The sequence below is a fragment of the Apus apus genome, chromosome 7, assembly GCF_020740795.1.
Source record: "Apus apus isolate bApuApu2 chromosome 7, bApuApu2.pri.cur, whole genome shotgun sequence".
NCBI classification, from domain to species: Eukaryota; Metazoa; Chordata; class Aves; order Apodiformes; family Apodidae; genus Apus; species Apus apus.
The window spans coordinates 4,019,764-4,038,513 of NC_067288.1; the positions used below are offsets into that span (position 1 = coordinate 4,019,764).

The 18,750-nt window shown below is 42.6% G+C and overlaps 1 protein-coding gene across 1 annotated transcript in view; it reads right to left on the reverse strand.

The window, feature by feature from the left end:
- ABL2 (ABL proto-oncogene 2, non-receptor tyrosine kinase) overlaps positions 1-17,152 on the reverse strand; it is a 48,035-nt gene extending 30,883 nt beyond the window's left edge. Inside the window, exon 1 of the mRNA XM_051625799.1 lies at positions 16,966-17,152. Coding sequence (XP_051481759.1) covers positions 16,966-17,152 — 187 coding nt within the window. The remainder of the gene's footprint in view (positions 1-16,965) is intronic.
- Between the last annotated feature and the right edge of the window lie 1,598 nt (positions 17,153-18,750).

The window sequence follows — 18,750 nt, forward strand, 5'->3', positions numbered from 1 at the left end:
TATGGAATCAAAAGCTAATTAATATTTGAAAGTTATTTGAAGGGACTTGAGAATTAATGACATGCCTCCTGCTCATCTACATCATTGCCAGAAAGTCTTCTCACTGCTTTCAAGCTACTTGAAGCACTTAAAGCCAATATAACTGTGCTGCATGGGATGCCTATAAGTAACAACTTCCTGGATAGGCTGAAGGAGCAAGCAGATGCCAAATCTGTCACAAACAGGGAAGTGAGGCAAGGAAAGATATTTATATGTATGTATTACTGCTTTGAGATCCAAGTATCTTGCAATCTAAAATAATACATACAAGCATAAGAAGATTACATTTTTATAAAGCCTGTGTGGCCAGCCCCTGAAAAACTGAACCAAGAGTTGAAATTTAGAAAGCAGGCAGCATCCAAAACATCTAAGCTCCTCCAAGGATGCTGAAGCTCCTGCACAAAGGATCAGCAGAGATTCTAGGGCAAACATCCCTTAAGGTCATGCTTTCCTCAAGAAGAGTAGGCTGCCTGTGCCCCTGACATAGAAAAATCTGAGGTACCTACAAAGACCAAGTGAAGCACCCACGAAGATGAACAGCACACAATTCGCTACTGACATACAGACGTGAGGGCCTAGTGAATATCCACTGAGTGCAAAATATTCTTTTGCACTAAAAAGACCAGTAAATTAAACAGGCAGGGTGACACCTCAGGTTCTGAAGCCGGAAAAGCTGAGTAATGGCAAACATCAAACTGTCATGAGCAAATACACCACGCGGCATCAGCCCTCCAAAGGACTGACTAATCTGGCTTGGCATGTTCTCTTACTAGTAACGTCAAATGTGACTGTTAAGTAAAACTTCCACATTGAGAATGTCACCCAACCCAAATGCAACAGATTACCAATGTAAGAACTTCATTCCTTAATGACTAGAGAAACTAGACCAACATTTGTTCAGAGAACTGAGACTCTTTTGGCAGAAATGTTAGTCAAATAATCCATTTGTTTATCCTACTTTAGGTTCACACCAAGCTTGAAGGACAGCCAGCCTTTTCCTTTAGCTGTCAGTGTCACCAACTCAGCAATGAAGAGCTGCTCTTCATGGGCACTGGGTCATCATCAGCTTTCCATTCAAGGCATACATGTGTAGCATGGTAGAAAGCCATTAAGGGCAAGAACTCAGCAAGCACTGAAGTAAAATATATGTTAAAAAAAAAAACAACAACCCACCCTTTAACCAGATAAGAGCTGATCCTATTCTTAGAAACCTGGGGAAGTAACCTCTTATAAAGAGATACTGCCTTTGACTCTTCAAGCATCTGAGTTAACCGATTTCTGAATGTCAAAGATTCTAAAAGGAAAAATTTCAGAGGCTCTTTTCAGATAGCACCCTTGATAGACAGATACAATTCTAAGTGTATGCATATAGACAACTAGATTTTTTTTTTAAAGCAATCCTAAACCCTAAAAGGTTTAGGGATTCATCAAAACCCTCCCCAGGCACAAGAGACAAAAAACACTGAACTATTTCACTAAGGTTTTGAGGGTGTGGAATAACCACGTGGCTAAGTGAACCCAACAGGCAGCTGCTCCCAGATGGGTGCTTATTTCCCCTGCTCCCAGCTGCCTGCTTTGCTGCCTCCCCTGTGCTCACACCCAGGTCCATCTCATGTACAGTAAGTTGGGTCACGAAACCAAACTCTCACTTGAGTTTCTTCTTGGTTTAGCTCCCTGGACTGCTCACCACAGGGCTAGATGAGAACTAGTACTGGTAAAGAAGGAGCACGGTGGTGGTGAGGACTCTTTGGACAAGTTTTCATAAATTCATCCTTATTGTATTGTCATTCAGATGACCAGGATACAAAACAGGCTCTACCCTGTAAAAGTTTAATTCAAGATGGAGTATTTGCTAGATCAACTTATAAACCCTCTCCACCACAGTAAAAAAAATGAGTGCCAATGTTCTTACTTTGTAAATTCCTGGTGAATCTTATGTGAATATAGTAGATGGATTATTTGTAACGGACTTCATGCTACTGGTACTGCTGCTGTTGGCCCCATTAAGGGGAAATTACATTAGACACAATAGAAACATGCTCTGGCAGCAGGACTGAAACTAAATGACTCATCCAATTAAAATATATGGAATCTAATTCTTCTAAAGAAAGGGCAGGGCTTCTTGTGTAATGACAGGTACAATATAATCATGGGGAAACTGACAGTTGTGGCTTTGTTCTTAATACATAAAGGTGGCTGCTGTAATATGAGACTAATACACAAAACGCAGGTCGCTCCTTTTAGCTGGGGAGGAAAAAATATTCAGGTCTGGGTGTGGAGGTCTCAAACCAGTTTTATTGGGCACTTTGCCAATGTTATGAAAGCAGTATATCACGTAAGGGTGGTAGCCTACTCTCCAGGAAAAAAAAAATACAACTGGAAAAATCAGTGTGTGCAAAAATATGCACAAACTGGGCAGGGGAAAAGAGGAAGGAGAACTGAGAGCACACTGGTAAAGCACAGAAAAAACACTATAGTCTATTCAAGCATTATTTATGCTTAGAGGGACATGGCATCCACACAGGCTCAGACCACCAGAAATCCACCTCTACAAAGAGGTTAGCATTATCCTGACAACTTGAAGGGGGGTATGTAGCCCTTACAACCGTCCTTACAGACTTAGGAAAAGAAACACTCCAAGTCACTCCTTCTCCTAATTAAGATTCATAACCTGAGCCTTCTGCAGCTGTTGAGATTCATCTCCTGCTTTTGTCTGGAGATCTGGGGTGGGGATCAGTGTGGAGAGCACAGACCCTGGCAGACACGAATGCTGACTGTGCAGCTGTCTTTGGAGGCATGTTGCTGAAAGGATGTGGCATTTCTCCTCAGAGACCAGGCCCGAGATGTGTGGTCATATTTTTTTAGCTTTAACATTGCATGAGTACTAGCATACAAAGGTGAGAGTGAACACGTCATCCAGTGATGTGCCTGTTCTTTTACACAATAGGGGGTCAGGAAATAGCAGCATCCGTATCTCATCCCAAACAGTGAGGTTTTTCTAAACTGTGACAAGATGCAACAATATTTTTCCAATGAGGATATGAATTCTAGGAAGATTTCTTCCCAAACCCTCTGGCAGGTAACCATCTAGCCTATTCAGACATCTACAACTAAACAATAAGATCCACAATTTTTGCTGAAACCCTTTTTAGTGACTTGAGGAGAAAAGAGAAAGATGACATATCAGATCCCAGGCTTCTGCTGAGGCTGCACCTGTTTTGTGGGTGGCTACCCTGACTAGTGCTAACCATGCTGTACCCTTTGCCACCAGTAAATGCTTATTCTCACTTGCATTAAATTCACAGCCTACAGAATATTCTCAGGCAAGGCATACTAAATATTATGACTTGATACTAGATGGGATATTTTTGTAGCATTTGATATCTCAAACGCCTCCCAGTTTTGATACTTTATTAAAAATGAGGTAAAGTGGGGTAAAACCTGCACTCTGCATAAGACAGTCTAAAGCAAAAAAACAAAGTTATTTGACAAATATCAGACTGGAAGCTATGGCAGAGCTGGACTCAACCTGGTGTTGGTCAGCCATCCTTCCTAAAGTGCAACACTTAAAGATTTTGTTACAAAATCCTTACAATGTCTCTCTAACGAGTAACACTTTCAATAGAAAGAGGTACAACACTTGTAAACAGCTACTGACTCAACTGTTTCTGTTCTTTGAACAAAAGCTCCAGGGCTTTCTCACGTTAATGCGACAGGATTAAAACAAGTAGCTTTAAAGGGAAGACAGCCTGTTATACTGCAAAGTGTAACTGACAGACTCTACAGTTAAACTCGCAGCAGAAAGCATGGTCCTGTGGAATGGGTGCTGCCTCAGGAGTTCCACCAGAGACCTGCTGTGCAAACCAGCCTATGTCCTCATGCCTCTCATCATCTGCATGATAGAACACTGTCTTCCTTTTACAAACTTATTACTCTACCAGTGTGTGTGTGTGTGTGGGAAATGGACTAAATAGCTAAGTACTACAGAAAATTGTTTTCTTACCTGCAGGGATTTTTACTCATGGCAGTATCTCTTTTTTTATATTGAAAAATATAAAATTAAAATTTATCTGCATGGGGAGAAACAGTTTTCTTTAATTCCTGCATCTAGTTTAAGAGCCAACATCCTATGTGTGTCACCAAAGGCAAGAAATCTGGGAACAAACTGTTTCCCCAAGAGCACACAGAGTCAGATAGAAAGACACTGTGCATCACTTACCTCATTTTCAGAACAGATATGGCTCCAAATAAAGATACAGGCAGCAGAACAAGAATGCTATATGCTCATAAAAAAGGAAATAGTTCTAATTTGTCCTCAGCACTAGTTCCTGGACATTCAATTCTGTTTCCCTTTAGGCTTCAGACAACCTCATTTCACAGAGTATTCACCATGGAATGACACTTGTTCTCCACATATAGGATCATTATCTATTTTCTAAAAGCACAAAAGCAATTTCTGGAAGGGTAGCCTTTGCTTTGCTGATACAAAGCACCACTGTACCAGACCAGTTTATTCTATAATACCACAGCCTGCTTCTCCGCAAACACACCAAGATGCTGATTCTATAACAGCTTTTATAGTATCAAAAATTACAAGCCTACCTCCCTGTAGGCTTAGGGAATGGAGCATAGGGAGTAACAGTGTGATAAGGAGCGTTTTAATCTTTCTGTGAGAGGAAATAATGGATGGATGTAACAAAGCCAGATGCCAAGGCTTGAAATGCATGTAAACTTTCAAGCTTGTAACAAATTAAGAAAGTGCAGGGGAGAAAAGCACAGCCAGGGCACACTAGGAGTCATGCCCTTGCTTTGACATGATAGTACTCAAGATAGGAAGTCTGTCTTGGCTGTATTTTAAACAGATTTTCATATCTTCTTTCTAGTAGTCTGTTTTAGGACTAATAAATGTTTCTTTCAATGTGGCCTTTCACTGCCTAGTATTAAAGGGAATATGTGACTTAGAAAAACACAAATGCATCCAAATTTAGCAAAACTAACCCCACAGCTGAGCAGCTAACAATGAACACCACAGTAGTGTCAGGTGATCTTGTTTTTTAATTGCATGCCTAAACCTAAACACGAGGTTTGGGATCTCTTTGCAGAGATCCTGTGTCTCAGTCAACAAACCAGCAGCATGAATGCTTACTGCAATTCACTCTTTTGTCCTGTTGCTCTACGGGTAAACAACCAAAGACAGTATATTTAAAGTTCTCTTCTGTTGCTAATTCACTGTAGCTTCAGCCTCTTTATGGATGTTTGATAGATAACATTCTTTCGGCTTCCATTTCAAGGCAAGTCAAACAATTAGCAGCAGCAGACCTATTACCATGCCACAAGTGTTTTGAAATACAGGCTAGAACCACAACAAACACTTTCTCAGCCTACAGGATGAGACAAGAGGTGACTGAACACAGCCTGCAGACAGCTTTTCTGTGTTTGTTTATGCATAAGTTAAGTATAAACATCTCCATAAAGCAAGCAGGCATTATTGCAGTTTTACAGATGAGAAGTGGCTCTTGATTTGAGGGCTTGGACTACCCAGCAGAAGTATCAGATTTAATGTCTTTTCATGCAGGGAAGGCTGCCTGCACAATTTCACATAAACAAGCTGGAAAACCTCTCTTACTGGCAGATGAAGTTATGTAGGATAAAGCCCAACAGAAACAAAACAACTAAAAAAAAAAAGCAATTCAGCTACCAAAGGCAAAAGAAAAATAAGCATCTATTTCCTTTAAACTTAAGACAGCTAACACCTTTATTTTGGTATTTGGATCTTGCCGACTTTCATAAACCAACAGTTACTTAAAACAGATTTCAGAGTAACACAGTAACCTCGGAAAAAACCCTCTAGTTTTTATCACTACCAGAAAAACTTTTAGCGATGGATAAACTAAGTCAAAGCATTGTAGCACCCTCTTGTGGCAGGCTGGAAAATCATGATCTCCATAAGCAGCTGCAATTAATTCTCTTACCTTCTTAAGTTTAAATCTCCCACAGCCTCCTCAGCTAACGCGGTAGTTCTGCCCAGCGTGGGGCTGTGCTCTTTCCTACTCTCCTGCTCCCCACTGACAACGCAGAGTGTGTTTGAAAGCCTGTCTCCCTGCTCCAAGACAACAAGGTTAGCTTTGTGTGGAGAGGGGAAGGCTAGAGGAAGTGGAAAGGATGTCTAAGAGGTTCTTTGTGGTCAAGTGCTGTTCTTGTTCAGGAACAAAACACTTACTGGCAGTGCTGCAAGCAAATAGATCAGCTGCAGTGTAATTCTGTAGCAGCTGATGCACCACAGAAAGGTGCTGATAATCAGCACCTGGGGATACCATTCCCAGAAAACTAGCACAGCTCACCTGAGTCTAAACAGCCTCTAATTGTGTGGCCTTAAGGCACATGCCAGTTTCCATGGCCCACAGCACAAGTGAGAATAATACCAGGGCCAAGTCTGTCCAGCTGTGGCTGAGTAGGTACTGAGGCCAGCTGAGCACTACTCCAGAGCTGGGCTGCACCTAGAGGCACTTACAGCCTTAGCCCACAAGCCCTAAAATGAGAAAAACATTTTCTTTTAGCAAAAATACTAACAAAGCACACACAGAAAAAGTCATTGCACCTCTACTACCATGGTGCAAGCTTGTGTGTTGAGGGAAAGACATGTAACAAGCATCTTCTTAAAATTCAGCTTAACAATTTGGAAAAAAAAATAGCTGGAAGCTACACAGACCTCTTCACATCAAGGTAATAATTACATCTTTTCTACCAGACTACAGACAAGCTTAGCTTTGACAGACTTCAGTGTGTGGCCTACTTCAACTTTTCAAAGTACTTATCTGTACTTCTACCTAGGTGCTACAGTGCAATTAGGTATTACCATGCAATTTAATGACTCTGATTTAGAGGGCATTTCACCCCTAAAGCAGTTAAATACATGTAAATATGATGACCTGAAAAACAAAAAATGAAAATATATTCTGATAAAATAGATTTAGTAGTGTTATGGCAAATGCAAGAACTAGACCTGTTAGACTTGGGTTTCACAGAACAGCTATGGCAGGGTACTCAAATCATCATTTGAGCATCTGCAGGTTTTGCACATCACTCCTAAGCCATCTCATGCACGTCTGGAACAAAAAAATATCAACAGTGGGCTACTTGTTCCTCTGTAGATTGTATCAGAGGCAAATTTACTAGATTACTAAAAAAGACAAATCTCAGTTTCTTCTGACATGTACAATCAGCTCCTTCCTCACAGCTATGTTACAAACCTTAGTATCCACAGTTTTTAAGATCCTGAAGGAAAAAAATAAACATAACTTGACATACTAGCACTGCAACACACTGATACCATTTTTTTAATTATTCTAAGGATCTTCTCTAGACAAAGCCTTTAAAATCTGACAAAATACCTCTGCCTTCTCTGTTTATTCTTGGGATGTAAAAAAAAAACCCACAAAAAACAACAAGAAAAAAACCCCCCATAAATCAAAATTAAGTAAAACCAACAAATATCATCCTGAATAACAAGCATGCAGTTTATGATTAGTGAAAAAGTATTTTGCTGTGCTTCACTGGGTAACTGGGCAGAGAACAGGTTTCACACTGGTATCAATTACAATAGCTCTGCTCATCCCTCCCCAAGCTGTACATGTCTTCCTGCCTCAAAAGACAACATAACCTACCAAAACCTCACACAACTTCCTAACTAGGAGGATGTGCAAGAATCCTCCAGAGCCTGCAGAAGAGCTGCCTCTCACTCTTTCTATATTTTACTGCCACAAATGATGAAGCTCATTGTGCCTTACTTAATGGCAATCCAGACAGGGGAAAAAAAAAAGTTTTACAACAAACCAGAATTTAGTGGTATTACCTCAAAGTGATCCAAGAAACAACTTTCAGAGCATCTGCTCGAGGTCTTGCCTATATCAAAGCCTTTATGTTTTGATCATGGTGCCAAAGAGTGATTTTACCAAGACTTGACTCAATTAATATAAACAATACTGTAAAGAGCATATATAAAGCATTCAACAATTCAAAGTTCAAGTTTTAGGAACTTGCTGTTTTAACTTTAGTGTCATAAATCTGAGCCTGAGGGCTGCTAGCAACTATATTGAATTTTTATTTGCCAGTTCATAGGTGACAGAAAGAAAGTATTTTATTTATAGGAGAAAAGGAATCACAAATCAGCTCCGAGACAGAGGATGCTTTTTTTCTTTCTCTTGTTCTGAAGTAAAGCTTTACAATTAAAGCCCATGCTCTAAGAAAAAAAAACAAACTGCATTAAACACAAGCAGTAAGTCCTGAGCAAACCAGCTCAGTCCAGTATGAACTTGAGTTCTGCTGCACCCAGTAACTTAATGGAGAAAGGAGGATATGCCACTAAATATTTAAAGAGATCTTCAAGGTTACTCAGATCTCCAAGAAGAGTCCATTTCACTCTTCCTAGATGACATAACCTGTATCAATTTTTTAAAAGTTTGCATAAACAGATCTTTTATTGCTAAACAGTCACCATAGTTTCATTAACAGGCAAGTTCTGACATACTCAATTGCTGGACTGGAAGTAACACTTTAAAATTATTTCTTTTTAAGTCCCTTTGAGGCTACTCTAAACAATTTTTCCAGTTTTCTTCTGGAATTAAGTACATTTCAGAGATACCAGTACATCTGTATCTTGTCTCTGCTTCTGCTCTTGGCTTTTCTAAGCAGGAACACAAAATTGATATTCTCATCAGTTGCACAGCCTCCCACAGGTTTCTGAATAGCAGCAGTAAAACTGAACAGTCTTGTTAACTCCATGACACTGCTGGTTAGCAAAATGAACCCTGAACAGCAAAGACTTTGAAATAATCTCAAGAAACTGAGTTGACCCTGTAAACTAAGGAGGGCCTTGTTAACATCAATTTACAGCCCAGCTTGGGTTTGAAGGATTATCTTCACAATTCAGGGGCTACAAAATTATAACGTACAAATGTTTTCAGTTTTTGTCAAGAAAACAAATCCATGGTCTGTAAACACCTTTTGGACCCCTGATGTTTAGGGTAAATGTAGGAGGTAATGTTAATCTACTTGTATATGTTTTGGTGTGTCCACTGTACAGTACACTACAGTCAACTCTTCCAAAAATGATGGGTCTAATTGAACACAGAATCTGAAAAACAGGAACATTTCACAACCTATGCTACACACTACCGCTATAACAGCCAATATTAATATAATTTCTTTCACTCAGAAGCAAGCCTGACACCTGTTTCAAAATCAGCCATGTTGCTGAGCACACTTAACCTGCAACAAAAGTGATTATTTTTATCTTATGCCAACCCACTGTAAATCCCACATGTGAACTCTGAAAAGTGTACATGTGTATTCACCATTCAATTGTACTTTACCTCTGCTAAGAAGAGAACAGGAGGAGGAGATCTTGCTGAATGTTTTTTTCCTTCCCAAAATTCAAAAACCTGCAAATTAAAATTTGGTTGTGCTCCAGGAGGTTGGAACTTCTGATATTTTTGTGCCTGATGTCAGTCACCAGTTATGTGGGGAAACCCCCCAAGGGGTATGCTGCCCATTACAGGGACCTCAGTCAGTAATCCACTTCTAACTTACCATAGATCAGTTCAGCAGGCCCACCTGTCTCATTCAACATGCATCATTATACCCAAAATTGTACTTTAAAGGCATTATCTCTGGAGCTGAACAGTAGAAACGGAATCTCCAGTGTACTTAGAGGCACTGTTAGGGAGAAGCTGCAAGATCAGCTTTTATCTTTTTCTCTTTTTTCCAGTCTTTGCTTTTCTTTCCTCTGCAGCATTATCTGCCTTTCTGGAGATACTCTTCTCCATAGTTCATTCTACATATCCTAGTTGAGATGTCCACAAACAGGAACAACACAGACACGCTTGATGCATTGTTGTTGGGATTACTATAGGAGAAAGGAAGGAAAAACAGACTGGGAGCTGTATAGGTTCACAAATGCAGAGCATTCTCATCCTCCTGTCCTCTAATATGATTCCTAATTTGACCCAAACAGGAGATGGTTCCTATGCCTTTGCTATATGTAGCTTAAAAACAAGAAGGAGCTGCTTCCGTTTTACTTTAGTATTAAATAACATCAAAAACAAACAACCAACAGAAAAAAAAGACAAAAATCCAAACCAGTGAGTTATCAAAATAAAGGATGAGTGGATGCAGACCTGTCCTATAGAAAATGAGGTTTCCTTCATAGAAAAGCTACTTTTCTTACTTAATTGTATTCCCAATTCTCACACTGCTCTTGTCATAGAATACTTTCAAATAAACATAAGTGAAGCTCCAAGACTACTAACATGTGTATTTATTTTTAGTGGAAGTATCAAAGCAAGATTAAGGACAGTGTTTGGGCAGGATGGACAGGAGAACAGGAAAGGAATTTATTTTATAAGTTCAGTCTTAAAAGAAAAAGGTTTAAATGGCTTTTAAATAGCACTAGAATATTGAAATAAAACCAATCCAGTTCTTAGTGAAGGATTTCTGTGAATCTTTTTCTCCTCCTCAAAAAAAGGCAAAGTTATTTTTGGACTTCTTTTTAAATTCCTGTGCTGATTTAGCTGATACTGAAGGTTACCTATTAAAAAGATAATTTATACACAGTCACATATAACTAATTGTATTGGGAGATGCACTTGTCTTTATAGAAAGACCACAAAGCACAGGAAACTTCCTTAGAAGATATGGGTAATATAACTAAGCTTGGTTGTTGTGGTTTCCAGTGTTACCAACAGGAAGCCTCAATGGTTTTCTAACAGTCACTTATTCTAGAGAGAATAATCTCTCTGGATAATACCAAGATCAGCCTTTAAAATAAAGTATTTCACAACCACAAAACCAGAGAGATGTCAGGGGTGATGCAGTAATGGTGAAAGAACCACTACTTGAGACCCAGCAAGTCAACTGTGTTACCCTGCTCAGCAGGAGCTTTTTGTGTTCAGGGAGAGTGAGACTGCTGGTGGTCCAAACAACTACGGGAAATGCTTCTTTACCAGTTAATGCTTTTCTGAATGCTGTTAAGAAGGCACCTGTATGCCTACTTTCACCTACAAAGCCAGTCAAGGGGCCATTCTCACTAGAGATACCCAGCTTTCCATCATTTATAGCTACATGCTGTTGAAAGGACTAGTAACTGTTCAGCAAGCAGTGACATAGGCTATGGGACTCTGAAACACAATGTAGGTGAGGCTTCAGTCTGCAGTCATCCATCCTTGGCTTTTTAAAATAACTAACAGGTGAAATTGAGCTGGGCAAGTCACTGCACAAAACCTAAGTGTCTTTCTTCTAATAACTTTCAAGCACTGCCCTACTGGAACAAGTATAAACTGCTGATTCTTGTTTTGTGTTGGCCGGATTTTAAGTGAGTGTGAAGTAGGCAGCTGTCAGTGGTATTTAGAAGACAGCTTACAGAAATGAGTACACTGGAAACATTAAGTTGTGACAACTAAGGAAAACAGGCTAGAATAAATCAAGCTAACACCCATTTAGCTGTAGCTATAAAACAAAGATCTGAAAAGTACAATTTGACTTCAGCAAGGACTGACCTGCTTTGAGAACAAAAAATCAACATATGCTGAAGTAAGTGGGTCACAGAACAGGTCACTTCTCCCAAACACCAATGAAAAACATGATTTCAAGCCTACTGTCCCAGAATCTGTAATTAGTGCCAGCCATAATATATTCCTGAAGCTAGCCCTGCTACAGCATCTCTAGGAGATAGTCCAACTATCTTCCAACTCTAATTATGTGAGCTGTCAGTCCCACTAGATCAAAAAAGATTATTTAAGCCACTTGTGATAACTTGCTTTTGTGTCCAACAGCTTACACGCTCACTTTTCATCGATTTGTTCACTTGGCCATGTCCCTATTTAAAAAAAACAAAAACAAAAACACAATTTTTTTATTTTTTTGCAAAAGATTACACTTGCAAGCAATAGCAAGTTTCTGAAATATTGCTAGAACAATTTGTACCACACCATCTGCTGCTGCACGTGGAGAACTGAGAAATCAGAGATCTGTCTGGGCCTTGAAATTTGTTTTTTTAAGTTAGTTCTGACTAACATCTTTTTGAAGTAACTTCATTTCACTCTCACCTTCTTCAGTATTAACCTTCAGACTTACCTGTGTTCCCCTGTCTATGTGAAAAGTACACAGGAAATACATATTTGTCAGGAATTCTGACAGATCAGCAGCTGTATTATATTGTCCCTTCCATCAAGTAAGTGGAGGCCTCTTATTTGTGAAATACAGGATGCAAAAATCCCAACTTAAGACAAGGTATAAAAATGAGTACTGAATGCAGCTGAATCTGCAGGAATAATTTAGATATCATGGAGAATGATGCAACAGAGAACACGCCTATAATTTCATGTTCTACAGGAGATCTTTCTCTAGACACTTAGCTGAACTATCCTTTATTCCCCAAATAATTAGTTAAGAGTTATTTATACATTATGGCCCCACAAGATTTCTGATTTACAGTACAAAGAGACAGGCACTGAATACAGTGATTATATTCCATCTCCACAAGGCATTTACTGACAGGAAAGTCTGCAGGCAAGTAGCTCTGGCCTGAGCTTGCTGCATTTCACTGGGATGAAAAATAAAGAACGTTTTAGGCAGCCCACAAAGTACAGCTGTTGAACTGACCCTATTTTCTCTCTTTCCATTTTCCTGTATCCAGCCCTTCAGTTTCGCTGAATTTCAAAGGAATAGTGTTATTTATGCTTCTTCCTATTTTAGAATGTTTTTATCATGTGGCATAGCACTCCAACTGCCTTAGGGGAGCTTTAATGATAATTTTTAAAAGTATAGGCTTATCTTGCCTGACCTTGATGCACATAGTAAAAGGTTGCTAAACTCCTCCTCTAGAAAACAAAACAGGGAACAAACGTCCTGTGCCTGCTAGATCAAAAGCTCAAGTGTGGCAGAGCCTTCTGCTACCCCAAAATATATCACCAAGGCAACTGTAGCAGTATTGCAAACAGGTATTGCAAAAGCTTCCTAGCCAGGATTTAAATAATCTGATTTTCCTGCAGTATGTTTTCTACAGCACTCAGCAAGTCTCTTCAGAGATGAAAAGCATGCTAACACCATTCCAAAGAGTATCTTGGTACAGTAGGCAGTTATCACTGCTCTTCAAAAAGAAAATCAGAGCATCTCACTGTTCAAAGGTCATACAAGGAGCCAAGTAAGAGCCCATGCAGCTTGGAAGCTGTTGGTTGTCATCAGTTGTATCCCTTTCCCTCAAACAAACTACTGAAAGGATAAGGAGATAACCTGCTTCCCTGTTTCTTCTCTGAAAGGGAAAGCAAGCTCATCCTGTAATGGCACCAAGTATTACTTATCTTTTCTGGTTACATTGAACTGTAAGAATTTGTTAGTAACTAGTGTTCTCTGCAGCTTCTCCCTCTTGAGTTGCTGTGCCTGTGGTCCTAGTTAATTCTGATGCTGTGCACATGGGTACACCGTGTCTTGGAACAAGTGTCTGAATAATCCTTCCTTTCTAGTACATTACTAGCTTTGCTGATCCGTTGCTTGCTTTTATAAGTCACAGATTACATGCTAAGAATGCCAGCAATGGGGCACTTTGAAGGGCTAATTGCAAAAGGCTGCAAAATCCATGACTATCTTTGACATCTTGGAAACTCGGCTCCACAGCTAACAAACCAGATCAGTGGATCAGCTTGCTTAGGACTTTTCTGCTCAACTACAGAGGTGTCTGCTCTTATGATACAAGAGCAGGGTGCCACAACACAGATTTCCCTGTTCTTTCCACAAATCAGAAAACCTCTTCAAACTCCTCACTTCTTCCAAAAGCATATCCTGAAGTAGGTAGTGCCTGTATATCCATAGTGCTTCTCCTACACAACTGAAAACAAATTTGGGGTGAACTGGTTCACCTCAGTCTCCATTTTTCAAGGACAACTACACTTCCAGCTAGTTGACACTTCAGGTTAGTTGCATAAAAAATGCTCACATCAGATTTCCAGCAGGCTAGTATAAGAAATGTTACACTTCATTAATCTGACACAAGCTGTTCTTCAAAATCCTGTAGCAAAGCAGGGCTGAGGGTAAAAATACTGCTTACTTCTATCCTTTTCATAAACAATCCAGAAGAAGCAACCCCTCAAAATTAACTTTGGCAAGAGTACTTAGTAATGTTCATGCCACTTCTGGCACAGTATAGTATGAAATCTCACATCAATGAATGTATCAAGGAAAGCCAAGGAAGGTAGATAACCTAGACTCAGACTTGCTGGTTTAGTTACTGGTCCAAGGGTGCTAGCCCATAATCCTGTGCTTTTTCCATCACTTTTTGTACACTGTGAATACAAGGCCTTGAGAAAGGATGGAAGGATCAGGTTCAGAAAGAAATTATTAGAAATGAGGAGTCAGGATCAAGTAATATTACCACCAACCTCAGCATCTCAGGAAAAGAAGCATGGCACTTGAAGCTTAGCAGAAAGCCAGGTTAAGTAAAGCAGGAAAACAAGGTCAGCAAATAGAAACAAGAATAGAAGTTGAGAGAAAAAAAAATCCTCTCAGAGAAGGAGAATAAGGATCACAAGAAAACAGTTTATCTGAGAAGGGAAGTGAACTCCAGATTCAGAAACACAACAAATACCCCTGGTTATTGCCCAAGACAAGTATTTAACAGGTACTCAATTTTGACTAGCATTTGGTATGGATTATTAGTAGTGAGTTGTCCACTCATTCTTAGCAAAATGTGCTTGGAATCAGGGAACAATTTAACATGTCTGTGGTATTCACCCAGACAGGGTGGGAGTTTGACACCTGCCCTGAAACTCTCAAAACCTGGATTGCCAAGAAAACCCCCACCCCTTTTCCTTAATCAAAAAGAATAAAAAGCTGTATCTTATTTTCTATAGGCACATCTTCCTTTAGAGTCACAAAGAACAGAAACAACTAAAAACTCGGTAAAATGACATCCATTACCTTACTGCTGAAGCAGATAACCTAAGAAATATCAATAATAATTATTTTAAAAGACACAATTGCTGCTGTCACACAGAAATGTTCTTTTTACATTTCACTGAACAGTTTTGTTCAGAGCATGTTGGCTTTCCAGGCTCACTCTTGTTTCTAGGTCTAGGGACAAGAGAGCAGAAGGGCTGGTAGAGCACAAAATTTGTCTATGTGGTGTGCATGCATGCTTAAGGAAGCTTTTTCTCTCTATTTCCCTCTCACTGCAAGTAAATAATTCTCCTTATCTTCTACCTTTAAAATTTGGTAGGGCTGAGGGAGGAGCTAGAAGGATTTGTTCAGGATGCTGCACCAAATTACTACTAAAGCATGCAGTAATAAATGAAAAGATGTGCTCCACTCAGTCTCAGCTGTGTTACTCTGAAGTAACCACACGCCTTCACATGCTGTACTGTACCTCACACAAACATCCTTTCTGTCCCTGCCTGGTGAGAGCAAGAACCAAATAGTCATCTTGGTACCAAAACACAGAGAGACAGAAGGTTTGTCATTAGCAGGGGTGCCCTTGCCAAGTCACACTTGGTCTACACAGCAATTTTGCTCTTAAGACTTCAGTGTACTGAAAGAAGCAGGGAGCACTGGTAACTTTCAAGATCTCCTAACATTGTGGATTTAAAGTATTAGTCTATTTTATAGTAATTTTTCTGCCAAAAGTGCCTTTTAAAGTACAAAAATACAAATATCATGAAGTAAAACGTTAAGCTGATGACACTGATGTGGTTGAAAGATGCAATAAATAGCAATCCTTAGTTTTAACTGTGGTAATAGTGGGTCAGGCACTTCAGCAAGCACACAGTTCTGGTTTAGTTTTAAAGTTGATACTGCTCCCTGAACTCAAAAGCTGTGATAACACTGAGATTTCAAGAACCAGATTTAGTGCTGCACTCTTGTTTTCATAGATCTTTGGGTGTTAGAAGTCACAGCAGATGATATTTACATTTAGACTGCATGTTCCTTCGTCTTTTTGCCTGTGCTCATTCTATTGAGCAACAGAAAACATGTATTGTCAGAAGCAGCCCTGACATCTCTCTCCACCTAAAGCCAAACCAGCCAAGCTCTCCATAGCAGATTCTGTTCTTTAGGATTAGAGACACATCTATTCTCAGCACGCCTGTCAAGGCAGACAGGTTTCAGTTGCTCACACCTTCCAGAACTTGTGTGTTAAGGTGCTGCCAAATCTATATAATACATTGGTTTTAAAAAAATGATAATAAATTAGTTACAGAGGGGGAATTGAAATTGTGGGATCCTCCTAAGAGAGATGACAGAAACTAATCATGTTGCATTCAATATTCTGCTATCAGTTCACAGCAATAAGAAGTGGACAGGTAAAAACTTCCCACTGGGAATCAGGTGGCAGCTGCAATTTCCCCCCAGCCAAAACAAAACCGTCTGCTCTGCCAGGAGCTCTGTAGCAACAGCGACTTATAGATCTAGAAGGGCAAAGCTATAAGCGCCTCAGCAACCAGAAAGACAAAAAAAGCACATGGAACATTTACCTTTGTAAACAAAACCCGAGGTAGGACCCGCTGCACTGACAGCTACCAGGCGCTGCAAGCTGGGATTCCCGCTGGTGCCCCTTCCCTCCTGCCCTGGATGGCGGGGTCCCCCGCTCCGGGGTGGGGGGGGAAGTTTCCCTGGCCCTGAACTCGCTGCCGAGGCCGGTATCCCCCGGGACGAGGCCGGTATCCCCCGGGACGTGGCAGCCGCGGTGGGGGTTTCCCGCTCCCCCAGGCCCCCTCTCCTCACGCCGGCACCTCCCGCAGCTCTCCCCTCCCCCAGTTCCACCACCAACAAGCGGGAAGGCAGGACGGCCGCTCTCATCCCGAGACCCCCCATCCCATCCCACCCCCGGGCGATCCCCCCCCCCCCCCACCTTGGGCCCGCTCCCCGCCCGGCCCGGCCCCTCACCGTGCTGGGCGAAGATATTGAAGCCTCCCTCGGCGCTGCGCCCGGCCGCCTCCCGCCGCCGGCCCGCCGGCCTGGCCGCGCTGCTCCCCCGCAGGCCCCGCGGCTGCTGCTGCTGCTGCTGCTGAGGCGGCGGCGGCTGCTGGAGCCCGGCGCCCGGCTCCCCGACGCGGCCCACCTGCTGCCCCATCGCCGCGCTCCCGCCCCGCGGCCCAAGCTCACATGCCGCCGCTCCCGGGCCCCGCCAGGCGGCCTCACCGCCGCTCCTCCTCCCCCCCTGCCCGGCCCTGCCCGGCCAGGCCCGGCCCGGCCCGTCCCGCCGCCCCCGCGGCCTGTGGGACTCACGGACTCGCCCCCTCAGCCCCCGCCGCCATCTTAAACCACCGAGCGCCGGCAGCGGGGAACAGAGCGGCTCCCGCCGCCACCTCCGGTCCGCCGGGGGAGGCCGCCCCGCCCCGCTCCCGGGGGTCCCGCCGCGGGTCGTTCCCCGCTCACGGCGAAGCTTGGGCTCCCCGAACAGGCGTTCGGCGGGGAGAAACATGATGAAGTTCAACAAGGGCAAGTGTAGAGTTCTGCATTTGGGGAAGAAAAACACCATGCACCAGTACAGGTTGGGGGCTGACCTGCTGGAGAGCAGTGTAGGTGAAAGGGACCTGGGGGTCATGGTAGACAGGAGGATGACCATGAGCCAGCAGTGTGCCCTTGTGGCTAAGAAGGCCAATGGCATCCTGGGGTGTATTAGAAAGGGTGTGGTTAGTAGGTCAAGAGAGGTTCTCCTACCTCTTTATTCTGCATTGGTGAGGCCGCATCTGGAGTATTGTGTCCAGTTCTGGGCCCCTCAGTTCAAGGACAGGGAACTGCTTGAGAGAGTCCAGTGCAGAGCTACAAAGATGATTAAGGGAGTAGAACATCTCCCTGATGAGGAGAGGCTGAAGGAGCTGGGTCTCTTTAGGTTGGAGAAAAGGAGACTGAGGGGTGACCTTATTAATGTTTACAAATACGTAAGGGGTGAGTGTCAGGGAGATGGAGTTAGGCTTTTCTCAGTGATGACCAGTGATAGGACAAGGGGTAATGGGTGGAAATTGGAGCATAGGAGGTTCAAGGTGAATATACGAAAAAATTTTTTTACTGTGAGAGTGACAGAGCCCTGGGACAGGCTGCCCAGAGAGGTTGTGGAGTCTCCTTCTCTGGAGACATTCAAAACCCACCTGGATGCCTTCCTGTGTGATGTGCTCTAGGTGACCCTGCTCTGGCAGGGGGGGTTGGACTAGATGATCTTTCGAGGTCCCTTCCAACCCCTAAGATTCTATGATTCTATGATTCCCCGCGGGCTGGGGTTGTCTCCCCCGAGCCAGGCCTGAGGGGTGAGGGCAGGGTGAGCTACCTGGCGGAGGAGGAGGAGGATGGGGGGGGGGGGGGGCCGTGGGAGCCCCTGCTCGGTTCTGGACCCCCCCCCTCGGGGACAAGGAGGAGATGGAGTGTCCAGAGAAGGGGCTGTGAGGTCTTGTGAGGGGTGGCGGAGGGAGAGCTGGGCAGGTTTAGCCCGGAGGTGAGGAGGCTGAGGGGAGACCTTTCTGCTCTCTGCGCCTGCCTTGGAAAGGAGGCTGGAGGGAAGGTGGGTTGATCTCTTCCAAGGTACAAGCACGAGGAAACGGCCTCAAGTTGTGCCAGGGGAGGTTTAGACTGGGTATCAGGAACAATTTCTTCACCCAGAGGGTTGTCAGGCCCTGGCACAGGCTGCCCAGGGCAGGGGTGGAGTCCCCATCCCTGGGGGTGTTTAAAAGCCAT